This window comes from Mustela putorius, unplaced genomic scaffold, assembly GCF_011764305.1.
Source record: "Mustela putorius furo isolate JIRA1106 unplaced genomic scaffold, ASM1176430v1.1 tig00001059_pilon_pilon_pilon, whole genome shotgun sequence".
In the NCBI taxonomy this organism is placed as follows: Eukaryota; Metazoa; Chordata; class Mammalia; order Carnivora; family Mustelidae; genus Mustela; species Mustela putorius.
The window spans coordinates 4,559,242-4,571,543 of record NW_025421553.1 but is presented as its reverse complement, the minus strand read 5'-3'; the positions used below and the strand labels follow the sequence as shown (position 1 = coordinate 4,571,543).

Here is a 12,302-nt window from a genome sequence, read left to right as displayed (position 1 = left end):
TAATCACCATCAAAATCATGATATAAAACTGTCATTCCAAAATTGCCTCAAACCCTTTTTCAGTCAATTGTCTACCTGTGTTGGCCTCTGAGAACCACCGATCAGCATTCTGTCACTTAATTTTACCTTTGTGCCAATATTATATAGAAGGATTTATATGTAGTATTTTGTATCATATTTTACTTCTATATAATAAACCATAAAATTCAGTATTATAATTTTTGCTTTAAACCATGAGTTGTCTCTTAAATAAAAGGGAGAATAAGAACTAGAGCTTTTTCTACTTACATGTATATCCCATGTTTGTTTTCTTCATTCCTTTCTGTGTATCTGAGTTTTCATGTTTATTTTCATTCAGCCTAAAAATATTCCTTTAAGGGCACCTGGGTGGCTCAGTCAGTTTCGTGTCCAACTTGATTTTGGCTTAGGTCATGATCTCAGGGTTGTGAGACTGAACCCCATATAGGGTTCCGTTCTGAGACTGAGCCTCATATAGCCTGCTTAAGATCCTTTCTCCCTTTCCCTCTGCCTTAATCAGCCCCCCCCCCCAAAAAAAAAAACTCCTTTAGTATGGAATTCTGGATCTATGGAATTTTTTTTTTAATTTTTGGTTTGTTTTTGTTTTTTTTTTTTTTGAGTAGTTAAATATCTTCAGAGTTAAATAACATTAGAGATATCATTCCATTGTTTTTGGCCTACATTATTTCTGATGAGGAGTCATCTGTCATTTGTATCATTACTTCCGTATAGTATATAATATAACTACTTCTCTCCTCTCTTTCTCCACCATACCCCCAGCAGGGGATGCTTTCAAAAATGTTTTTGTTTGTTTATTTGTTCGTTTGTTTAATCTACTGTTTCTAAGCATTTGACTTAGATGAACCTAGGTGTGATTTTATTTCTACTTATTCTGGTTAATTTTCTGAAATTCTCAAATCTATAAGTTGATGTTGTTTACCAAAATTTGGGGAAATTTCAACCATTTTTTTCAATAAAATTTCTGCCCCAGTCCTTTCTCTCTAGCTCCTGGGAATTCAATGATATGTGAGATATCTTGATATTGTCCTATAATTCACTGAGACCTGCCCCCCCTTTCCCCCAATTTCTTGCTTTCATTCTCCTTTGTTATTGTTATCTAGATTGGATAATGTCTATAGCTATGTTATTATTAATTCCCTATTACTGCAAAATAAAATACTCCAAAATTTAGTGACTTACAGCAGCAATAATGGTTTATCTCTTACAGTTTCTATGAATTCAGAATCCTAAATTATCTGAAATTCTGAACTGTTGTATGGTTCAGCTCAGGTTTTTTTTTAAGATTTTTTAAAAAAATTTATTTGACAGAAATCACAAGTAGGCAGAGAGGCAGGCAGAGAGAGAAGGGGAAGCAGGCTCCTTGCTGAGCAGAGAGCCTGATGCAGCAGAGAGCCTGATGCAGGACCCTGGGACCATGACCTGAACTGAAGGCAGAGGCTTAACCCACTGAGCCACCCAGGACCCCCATCAACTCAGGTCTCTTATAAAATTTTAGTCAGATGTTGGCTGGGATTGTAGTCATTTGATAGTTTGATTGGGGCTGGGAGAATTTACTTCTGTGGTGGCTGACTCACATGGCTAGTAAGTTGGTTCCTTTCCACATTATCATCTCCATGGAGCTGTTTGAGAATCCCATGGAAGTTGGCTTCCTTTGGAATGAGCAATGAGCAATCCAAGAGATCAAGGCATATTGTCTAATGCTTTTATGACTGTGGAAGTCACCATACCCGTAGTCTACCATGTTCTATTTGTCACATAGGTCAACCCTGATTCAGTGTGATAGGTGAACTCAGAAAGGCATAATTATCAGAAGATGATTAGGGGGGACTATCTTGGAAGTTAGATGTTATAGTCTATCTTCAGGCTCACCCACTATTTCCTCTGTTATCTGCACTCTTCTGTAAACTCTATGAGTGATTTTCTTTTTCAAATTTCAGAATTTGCCCATTCAGCTTTCAAAGTCCCATTTTTTTTCTTTTGAGTGGTTTCCATTTCTCTAATAATATTACCCATCCATACACTCATTGGGATTGTCTTTTTAAACAATTATTGGAATGTATTTATAATAGCTGTTTTAAATCCTTTGTCTATGAATACCAGTCTATCTAAATCATTTTGTTGTTTGTTTCTGTTGACTGTTAGGGCTTTTGACTGTGGTTCAAATTTTTCTACCACTTCACATATCTAGTATTTTTTTTAAAGATTTTATTTATTTATTTATTTGTCAGAGAGAGAAAGAAAGCGCGCATGAGCACACAAGCAGACAGAGCGGCAGGTAGAGGTGGAGAGAGAAGCAGGCTCCTTGCTGCAGGACTTGATCCCAGGACCCCGGGATCATGACCTGAGCTGAAGGCAGTGGCTTAACCAACTGAGCCACCCAAGGGTCCCTAGTATTTATTTTTTCAATTGTATACTGGTTTGTTAATGATTCTTTGCAGTGATTCTGGGTTCTGTTAACCTTTTTTTTTTTTTTCCTCAACAAGGTATGCCTCTAATTTATTTTTCCGTTTCCTCTGAAACTGAGCCCATTGCCATGCTCCCTGCTCTTGGTCCTCTTTTCCATGTACTCATTCTTCAAGCATTTTCTCATCTCCCAACTGAGGTCATTGCAATGACCAAAAAATTTCAGAATGCTGTGCTGATTCGCGGCCACAGCAGGAGGGCTGAAGCCATAGGTGAAGAATCCCCATTCAAAAGGCAGCAATCAGGATGAGGGAGCTGGGCCAGCTCTGGGTGGCAAAGTCTCCCAAGTCCTCTCTGTTATCTTTTTCTTTTTCTTTCTTTCTAAGATTTTAAAAAATTTATCTATTATCTTTTTCTTAGAGTTTTGTTTGTTTGTTTGTTTGTTGTAACACACTGTTAAACTTGTGTGTTTAACTACATCTCTTCTGAGGTAAGGAACAGCTAAAATTTTTTCTCCTCCTCAATTTCTAGCTGTTCTGCCAGCCCCAAAATCTGACACCTCAAGCTCCTAAGACTTGTGTTGCCTGTGGAGCCCTCAGAGAAAAAGCTAAATAAATGTGAATCTAATTCAGAAAATTCCTTTCTTTTGTGGGTTACATCATTTTCAGTTTTCTGATTGTGATGGCTCTCTTGCACATTTAAAGGACCCTTTTTATATTTACTCCAGAGATTATAATTGTTATATACAGGAGCTTTAGTCATACCAGCTACTCTGCCATACCAGAATGGAAGCTTATCCATGCATGTTTGAGTGAGACAAAAAATAAGCAATTAGAAGCTTTGGATCTCTGAGCCTGTTCAATGATAGGCTTCACTGTAAGGTTTTGAAAAAAATTAGGATTTTTGTTGTTGTGAGTATCCTAATTGTCAGTATCCATAGGTCCCTCTCTCCTTGAATTATTTAGTTTTCTTAGTGAGGAATCCTTTAATTTCTTGTATGGCGGGCATATGATAGATATATACCCATTTTTTCAGCATCCTGGGAGCCCAATGGACCTGGAAATCTCACATTTTGTTATGTAGACTTTCTCAAATCCTTCTGTTTTCAATATGGTGCAACCTGTACCTTATGATGTAAAACATATTTCATTTTCTGTTTAACATTTTCAAAGATTAAATCTTCTCTCTTTTCCAAGGGTTTAGGAAGTGTGTTTTTTGACTGTGAATGGTGGAAGAAGAAATGTAGGGACCTAAGAACTTCTTATAAAAGCTTTCAACTAATGTCTTATTTTCTGTTCCAACTTTAGAAGGCTCTAGTACTCAATTTCCGAGCATTTCTGGAATTTTGTGGTGAAAATTGGATTTTTTCTCATTGGCTTCTCCCATTTTAAATCTAAGTTTCAGGTATATCCAGTCTTCAAAGTCAATTACCATTTGTTTATCTGTTCTTAGATTCTGGAATTTAGTTGATATTACTCCTCTTTCTTATTGTGGATATATGCCTTTGTTCTTCTGATCATTTTAGATGGTATTTTGTAAGGAGTGAAGATAAATCATACAGATTCAATCCTGTTGCACTTGTCTTAAAATAATATTTATTTTCATCTTCTATTTTTAAATAAATATAAATTGATTTATTAAACCAGATACCCTCTTCTGAAGTTAATAGCACTTTTACAAAAGTCAGTTTTGAAAAGCATAGGTATCAAATGACCAAACCAGTGTTGAATTTAAATATCAATTCTGCAATCTCCTCTATACCATGAAGTGGTGTTTCTCTAGCTATCATTCCCTAAAATAGGAAAAGTAAAAAGACTTATCATCTCTTTCAATGTAATATGCTTGCTTTGGACTTATGTTGTAGAAGAATTGCTCACAAAAGACAAGTATAAACATGCAATGCTGCCACTTCAGAACTTGCCTCAAAGAAGTGTGAATAAAAATGGCCTAGCAACTACTCCATGCCCTTCCTCCACCAGTCTGTGTAAGCCAAGGGAAACTTAACTTCCTGAGAACTAGAATTTACTTTAGAGTTTTATTAGTTTGCCTTGAGTATGCACTTGATTTTTTAACATGAAGATTATTGAATTCATTCTCTGAAAATGTTGTGTAAGCATTTTCAGTCTTTTACTAAATAACTCAGTATTTCACTGAATTTGTATGAATCTACATATACTTGATATTTTGGGGGCCATTTGTAAATTGAATATATGCTCATCTTCATAAAATTATCTGTGAGGGATAGTTTTTATACTTATTTTTTCAATTTTAGTCAACTAAGGATCATATTCTTAGCAATAAGGCTAATTGTGAGGTTTTTAGTGCTTTTGGGGGGGGAGTTCAACATAGCATGAAAGCTCTGAAGAGTCAGAAATAAATCAATAAATTAGAGAATAATATTGGACTTTGTTTATTGATGTTATCAGGAACGGTGGCATGTGATAGGGTTTATTGCATGTTGGGGGAAAATAAAACAAAAAAAAATTTCTGAAAGTGACACCTGTGAAATAAGGTTAAAGAAAGGGCCTAGAGTTATTTAGCCAGAAATGAGGTTGATGTAATAACTACTTTTATATATATTTATTACAGAATATGACTGAGCAATTGTCATTGCTGAAATCCAGAAAGAAAAAAGTTCAATGGTAGAAATATAAATGATATACATTTAACCAGTACCTAGAAGAATAGCTTGAAGGTTGCCAGACAGGCATTGGAATGCTTGTGATGGGACACATCTCCGTGGAAGAGTGAATAGCTTTAAATGTAGCAATCTTCTCTGCCAGGAATGGTGACAGGTCCCGCATTAAGGCTTCCACAGGGCCCTTCCAGACCTGTAATTCTCTGGGTCATTTCTGTTCCAGCCTTCAGAGGTTGAGAGTGAACCAGACACAGCAAACACCTGCCCTTTCAGGAGCTCCAACCGTGCTAAAGGAGGCAGTGCCAGCGGCAGCACAACAGCATCTCTTCCAACTGAAGTCTTCACTCAAAGGTGAGTCAGGTCAGTGAGGACCCCGTGCTTCCTTCTCCTGCAGCTATCAACTGGGGCCGGGCACAGGAGCTCTGGGAGATCGACGACCACAGGGCACCCTCCCCAGCTGCTAATATAAGCTTTGACAGAGGGATGAACAGGGAATGGCTGATTAGCTGGTGATAGGTGGGAGGGACTCGCCACCTAGACGCGCTCCGGGGAAGGATGAGTAGCGCCAACAACAGCCAGGTCCCTTTCTCACCCTCTGCTTGGTGGTCCAGACCCATGTGCTCCCAGAGCGCGCTGGGCGCCCGCCACTCCTGGAGCGAGCGTCCCACTGCGCGCGGTGCCTTCCAGGCTCCCGGCTCCCGCGGGAGGGCGCGTGGGATGATGCTCTGGTCCTCGTGCTTTCCCCAAGCTCCTGCATCCGGAGCCGCCCAAACCCGCTCCGCAGCAGCCACAGCCTGGGGGTGAGAAAGGAAAAAAGGGAGGGGGCTGGAAAGGTTCCGCGGAGGGAGGAGGAGAGGTGGGGAGGGAGAGAGCGAAGGGGGAGGGAATCTCTCTCCTTTGCTGTGCCTCCGCCTCTCCTCTCCGGCTGGCAGCGACTGGGTTCTCTCTCCACACCCTCTCCCAGTACCTCGCCCCCTTCTCCACCCACCCACCTTCCCTCCCTCCTTTCTGACTGTGCTGGAAGGGAGCTGCAGCTTGCGCGCAGCTCAGGGCGCCGGGGGAGGCACGGGGGGTGGAGGGGGGGAAGCAGCGGCGGCGCCGGTGGGTGTGTGCGTGTGTGAAGGACGCCACCTCTCGCTCCTGCGTTTGCAGGCGGCAGCAGGCGGCGGGGCTTCTCGCTCCGGCAGCGACGGCGACAGCGGTGGCGGCTTCCGGAGTCCCGCCGCGAAGATGCTCAAAGTCACGGTGCCCTCGTGCTCTGCCTCGTCCTGCTCTTCGGTCACTGCCAGTGTGGCTCCAGGGGCCGGGAGCCTCATCCCGGATTACTGGATCGAAGGTTCCAACAGGGATGCTTTGAGCGATTTCTTCGAGGTGGAGTCGGAGCTGGGACGGTAAGGCAGTGGTGGTGGGGTGGGGGTGGGGGGGGCGCCCTGGACGTGGTGGAGCGGCTTGTACTGCGCACGGGCTCGAGCTTCTGGGGAAGCCCGCGGCGCGCACAGGGAAGTCCCTTTCACAGGGACTGCTCTTGGGGGTATGCGCGAGCCAGCCTCCCTGTCCTTTGATTTCTCCCCCTGTAGTATCTAGGAGAGAGCTAAGTGCTTTCAAGTTGGGAGTCAGGTGTCTCTCAGAGCACCCAGGCCGGTGCAGCTGCGAGCAGCAGCTCGACTCTCCCACCCTCGCTCCCTCCTTCTTGCCGGCTGCCACTTCCCTTGGGTGACAGATCCCACCACACGTGGGCTCTGCTTTCCCGATTGGTGTCTTTGCTCAAGACTATAGCTTGCTAGAGGGTTTTGTTTGTCTAGTTATTTTTGGGGGGTAGGGGCAGAGGGTGCATCTCCAAACCACGACAGAATTATTAAATTAGATTCTTCCCCTTTCCTCTCATCAAACTCTCCAAAGCAAGTGGCACTAGAAATTAAACTTAAATACTAGCTTCCCTGTAGAGTCTGCTCAGGAGTGAAGGGGAGAATGAATCATTTAAGAGAGTTGAAGGCAGAATAATGAACTAGTGTGGCTTTAAAGAAAAAACAGCACATGGGGTTTAGGCAGTGGTAATTAGAAAAATTCTGCTCTTCTTTCATGCTGGAGTGATTTATTTAAATTATGTATGCAAAAAGCTATCTCTCTGGGGTTGCAGAAATGTCCCTCATCCCTCCTCTGAAGATCCAAACAGGTAGAGAGCGGTTTGCCATGTGGATGAAGCCATATGTTCTCATATTTTTAAACATAGAAAATTGTTTTTTCTTTTCCTCCTTGCTTTTCCCTTCTTTCCTTTCTGTTATCAGTAGGTAAGGAGAATTCCTTTCAACATACATTTTAGATCCAGGCCGTTTACCGTAGGGAATCTGAAAATGTAATTTCAAGTGTGGACAAGTTGAAGCTTCTGTATTTAATACTTTGTAATTTCATTTTCTATTTTCTTTTTGTTGGAAACAGTTTAGCTAAGAGGCATTTTTTTTTTTTTTAATGCCACTGGAGACCACAGTACAGGATTATGGATGTTGATACTTGATGGGAAGGTGTAAGGGTCACTTCACAAACCACCTCCCCACCCCACCCCCATTTGCCACTACTATTAATGGCTCATTGATACAGAAGGTATGGAAGAAACCCAAAACTTCTGAATGAAAATATAGTCATTTGTCATTGTTTAAAAATTTTCCAGGGGTGGCTGGGTGGCTTAGTTAGTTAAGCATCCGACCCTTTTTTAAAAAAAAATTTTATTTACTTATTTTTAATTTATTTTTTATTTTCAGCATAACAGTATTCATTATTTTTGCACCACACCCAGTGCTCCATGCAATCCGTGCCCTCTATAATACCCACCACCTAGTACCCCGACCTCCCACCCCCCACCCCGTCAAAACCCTCAGATTGTTTTTCAGAGTCCATAGTCTCTCATGGTTCACAGCATGCAACTCTTAATTTCGTCTAAGGTCATGATCTCAGGGTCCTGGATTCCATGCCCTGCAATGGGCTTTGGGCTTACCAGGGAGTCTGCTTGAGATTCTCCCTCTCCCTCCTGCCCTGCCACCCACTTGCTCATGCCCCCTACCAAATAAATAAATAAATCTTTAAAAAAATGTTCCAGAATACTTGGGCATTGAATAGTGTGTACATAAATATCCTACTTTGATCAAAATCTTCAGTGTTCATCTGAAGATGTGCAATTGCATGCATTCACTTCAGTGTTCATCTGAAGATGTGCAATTGTATGTAGGATGGAAATAAATGAAGTGACTCCTTTTGTCAGGTTTGAACCTTACTATAATTGTATGGTGAGCTGCAGTGGAACAGTATAAATTTCTGATTGAAGAGATAATCTACTTACAATTGTTTACTTGGTGTTTTAGAAACTGCCGCCTCTATTAGAGGAAGTGTCTGCTGGTGCTAAAGGGACTGTCCCACCACCAAATCTAACTGCTCCCTGAGTAACGTTTGCCCCAGATGCCTAATTGACTGGGGCTTCTCATTAGCTACATATTATCTTTATGAATAAGCCTTGCTTATTCAAGACATTGCTTTAATTTGAGGAATGGAAAAGTGGTTAGAAAAACATTGTGAGTGGTACACATCTATGGGATGTCAACTTTGTTGGGAAAACCTACGGAATTAGAAGTTCATTTAAAAAAAAAACTTTATGCTATATTTTGCAGTAAATTTTGGAAGACAAATATAAATCAGTCACATATTGCTAAGATTCTTACTTTGCTATCTAGCTGTCTGATTACCTTGCAAATTACAGAATTAAAATATTTTGAGAAAACTAAAAATTCTCTTTTTTGCTGCTTTTTAGTGTATTAGGTAAGTTCTCTGTAGATAGCAGTATTGGTGAGGTGCATGTTTACTCCATTTGGCTGAGACTGAAAAATGTCATTTCATGATCAGTTATTTTTTTCAACAAAATAAATCTAAAACATAAAGCAACTAAGGTTACAGATATAATTACTAAGAATCTACCTAGCCAGAGAATACAGCAGAATTATAACTATTGACTGACAGAAGTCTTCTTTCCTTCACCAGGGATAAAGTTGAGACTCAATTGGTTTCAAGTCTTTACTCTCTTAACTCTCAGTCTTGGGCCAAATCTGCCTGTCAGTGGTGACTCTAAGGCCAAAACATGTAACTCATTAGTTACACAGTTGTCATTAAGATGCTAAGGGAACGAAGACCTTGGTGTGAAATGTCACTATATTTAGATCCAGGATATAGACAGTTCCCACCAGATTAAGTTAATTTGTGAGTAGTCATTCCTCTGTTAAAATTATCTGTTGTAAGCTATTGACTCATGAATTAAAGAAGATTGGACATGTGACTACTTTTTAAAAAGATTTTATTTATTTATTTGTCAGAGAGAGAGCAAGTGAGAGAGGGAACACAAGGGAGGGGTAGTAGGAGAGAAGAAGCAGGCTTCCCACTGCGCAGGGAGCCTGATGTGACAAGGGGCTCAATCCCAGGGTCCTGGGATCATGAACTGAGCCAAAGGCAGATGCTTAACAAAGACTGCGCCACCAAGGTGCCCCTGGACATGTGACTAATAGGCAACACACCCTGAGGATATGTTTGGAAATTTTAGGGAGCACAGTGAAAGCCTGCTGAAACCCCTATATAGTACCGGCAGCAATGTTTTACAGTTAGCCCAAGGCCATGTGATAGCTCTTATTTGTTTCTATTCTATTATTTATGTGTGTATATATATGTATATATATACACACACACACACGTGTGTGTATATATGTGTATACACACATACACACACATATATATTTGTGTGTATATATATATATGTATCAGGATCGGAGGTGAGGGGTGGGATAAGGAAGATTATTTAAAGAGTATCAGGCAAGCAAATTTAATTTTTCTAAGATCACATTTGAAAATAATGCTTTCTTCATAGAGCTTGTCAAAAAGTTTACAAAAATTGTGATGCCCTAACAAATTCATGGCCAATTCATATGGCCATGATCTTATTCAAAGCTCCCTATCCTAGAGAGTAGTTGGTCCTTTGCCCAGTAATTTGAGAAGCTGGCATTTTAAAAGTCTTTTCTAAGGGAAAGAAGAACCTGCATCTGGTCCAGATTCTGTCTAGTGGTTTGGCACAGGGATGGACAGGATTTGGCCTGGGCTGCCCTGTGGTGGGGATTGTGCATCAAAACCCAAACCCTGTTTTCAGTTATTTCCCACCTCTTGTTTCTCTCTGTAGTATGAGACTGAAAGAATGTAGGCAAAACTTGATGTATTCCCACATACAAAAGTTAAAGGAAACCAAAGGAAAGATAATTAGTACAAAAGAAGAAAAGTATGTTGAACTATCTTGCAATAAATTTTTAGATAAATTTCCATTCTTCTTAACTATAGTTTCTTGAAGTTAGTGAATTTCAGTCACCATCCCCCCAACCTGTTCCACAATTTAAAAGAGTATATTTATATGGCAAAAGAATTAAAGCAGGGTTTCATACGATCCCTTGCTATAGGTATTATTGCTTAGGAACCAAATAGATTTAGATGGTAAGACATAGGTGTGTATAAAATAGAAACAGTGTGTGTATTTAGAATGGAAACAAGTTTGGTAAAGCAATGTTTATTCTTATTACCAACAATGTACTCTAATATTTCCTAGTCTATGCTGTTTGATTTTATTCTATTTCATCTTAGTATTGGCTGAATCCACATGATTTCATATTTCACTAATGTATTATGACCCAGTATGAAAATGTTGTTTTAGGCCGTAAATCTGTGTATGCCAGATTAAAATATGAGGCAGATCCATTTTGAAAAATGCCCTGCAGACCAACTGCTAACTGAGTATGCACAACTCTCTAGAGAAAAGTTCTCCTGTCTTTACCTCTAAGTTGTCATTGGGTTTCCCCTTCCAAAGATTTTGGAAAAACTCTAGTGTCTCTCCAAGATCTGCTGGGTGCACTGTACTCTGAAATAGCTGAGGGGGCAGGAGGCTGGGCCAGCAGCACCTTCACTGTATAGGGGAGGAAGTCAGAGGCCTGAACACTTGTGTATTCCACTTGGTAACACTTAATTCTGGCCCTGGGTAATGGGCAGCAGATACTTCCTGTAAGGAAACATGAAAAGTGTGTATTTTCTAACAGCAGAGCTCCAACCAGTGCTCCTGGGTGATGAGAAATCCTGTCCTCCATTTCTTCTTCCCTATCTTTGTTGTAGCCTCTTCCTGAGCCATTTTCAGTCAGTACTTCTCCCCCAGTACTTTCCGCCACACTGTCCTTTAGGAACCCCCAGGCTATCCATAATATACTGCTGGTTATGGATCTCCTGCCACCCACACTGCACTTAAAATCTTAAGCTCTTTTGGGGATCTAACTAGGTATTAAAAATATAACTGTTTGGGTCCCTGTTGTTCTCTCAGGCAGTTGGCTCAGGAACATGGTGGGATTACAAGTGGGAGAATAGACAGCAGGGTGCCCATGCTTGAACACTGACTGCAAGCTCCCATGAGGCAGTCTCTGGATTTGACTGGTTCACTATTGTGTGCTCAGTGCCTAGCACAGAGCTCAGTACTGGGCAGCTGCTCAACAAATGATTTTAAAGAGGGTGAGTGAATGGTAATGAAATAGGCTGGCACAGTTGGCATGATCCCAGGAAAAGAGAAATCTGGTGACTTGTTTATCTTCTCCCTAAAATTTGTGTGACCGTAATCTCCTGTGCTGGTTTTCTTTCTTCACAGTGGGAGTCCTGATAACTATCACCTCTGTAGCTTGTCCGTGTTGAAAATAATGCTGTTTTTCTGTTGGCAGAGAGCTTTGTGGCTCTGAAGTGAAAAGGATTCAGTTTCACCTTCACTATCATTTTGCCACAGGCATCTCAGAATTAGGCATTAAATCACCTTAAATGTAAAGGCATGAAACACCTCCAGACTATACCAACCATTGATGTTAATGCATAGTAAATGTTAAATTTGGAAACCTACTCATTGTCAAGAGCCTTAAAATTAAGTGTTGACTATGATAAGATCATTACTTTAGAATACATTATTTTTCCATGTTTAAATACTGTTACAAGGGTAAAAATAACTCCTAATTTGAAAGAAAAAAAAAAGACACAGGTGCTATTTTCTTCTAAACTGTTCTAGAGAACTTTACTTGAGTAAAAAAGAGAGACAGAAAGAGAAACAAAACACTAACCACAAAATAGCTTCAAAGAACTTTCTTGTAAATACTTTACCTTCAGAATATATGTACGGATTAGTGTT

The 12,302-nt window shown here is 40.6% G+C and overlaps 1 protein-coding gene across 4 annotated transcripts in view; it reads left to right on the top strand.

Annotated features, from left to right (window-relative positions):
- The first annotated feature begins 5,299 nt into the window (after positions 1–5,299).
- CAMK4 (calcium/calmodulin dependent protein kinase IV) overlaps positions 5,300–12,302 on the top strand; it is a 232,289-nt gene continuing 225,286 nt past the window's right edge. Inside the window, exons 1-2 of one of the 4 annotated variants that reach the window (XM_045087141.1) lie at positions 5,300–5,431; positions 6,233–6,471. In XM_045087141.1, the coding sequence (XP_044943076.1) occupies positions 6,311–6,471 (161 nt within the window). In that variant the 5' untranslated portion in view covers positions 5,300–5,431; positions 6,233–6,310. Of the gene's footprint in view, positions 5,432–5,776; positions 5,881–6,232; positions 6,472–12,302 lie in introns of those variants that run through there. The other 3 variants (XM_045087140.1, XM_045087142.1, XM_045087143.1) reach the window with 3 other exon arrangements.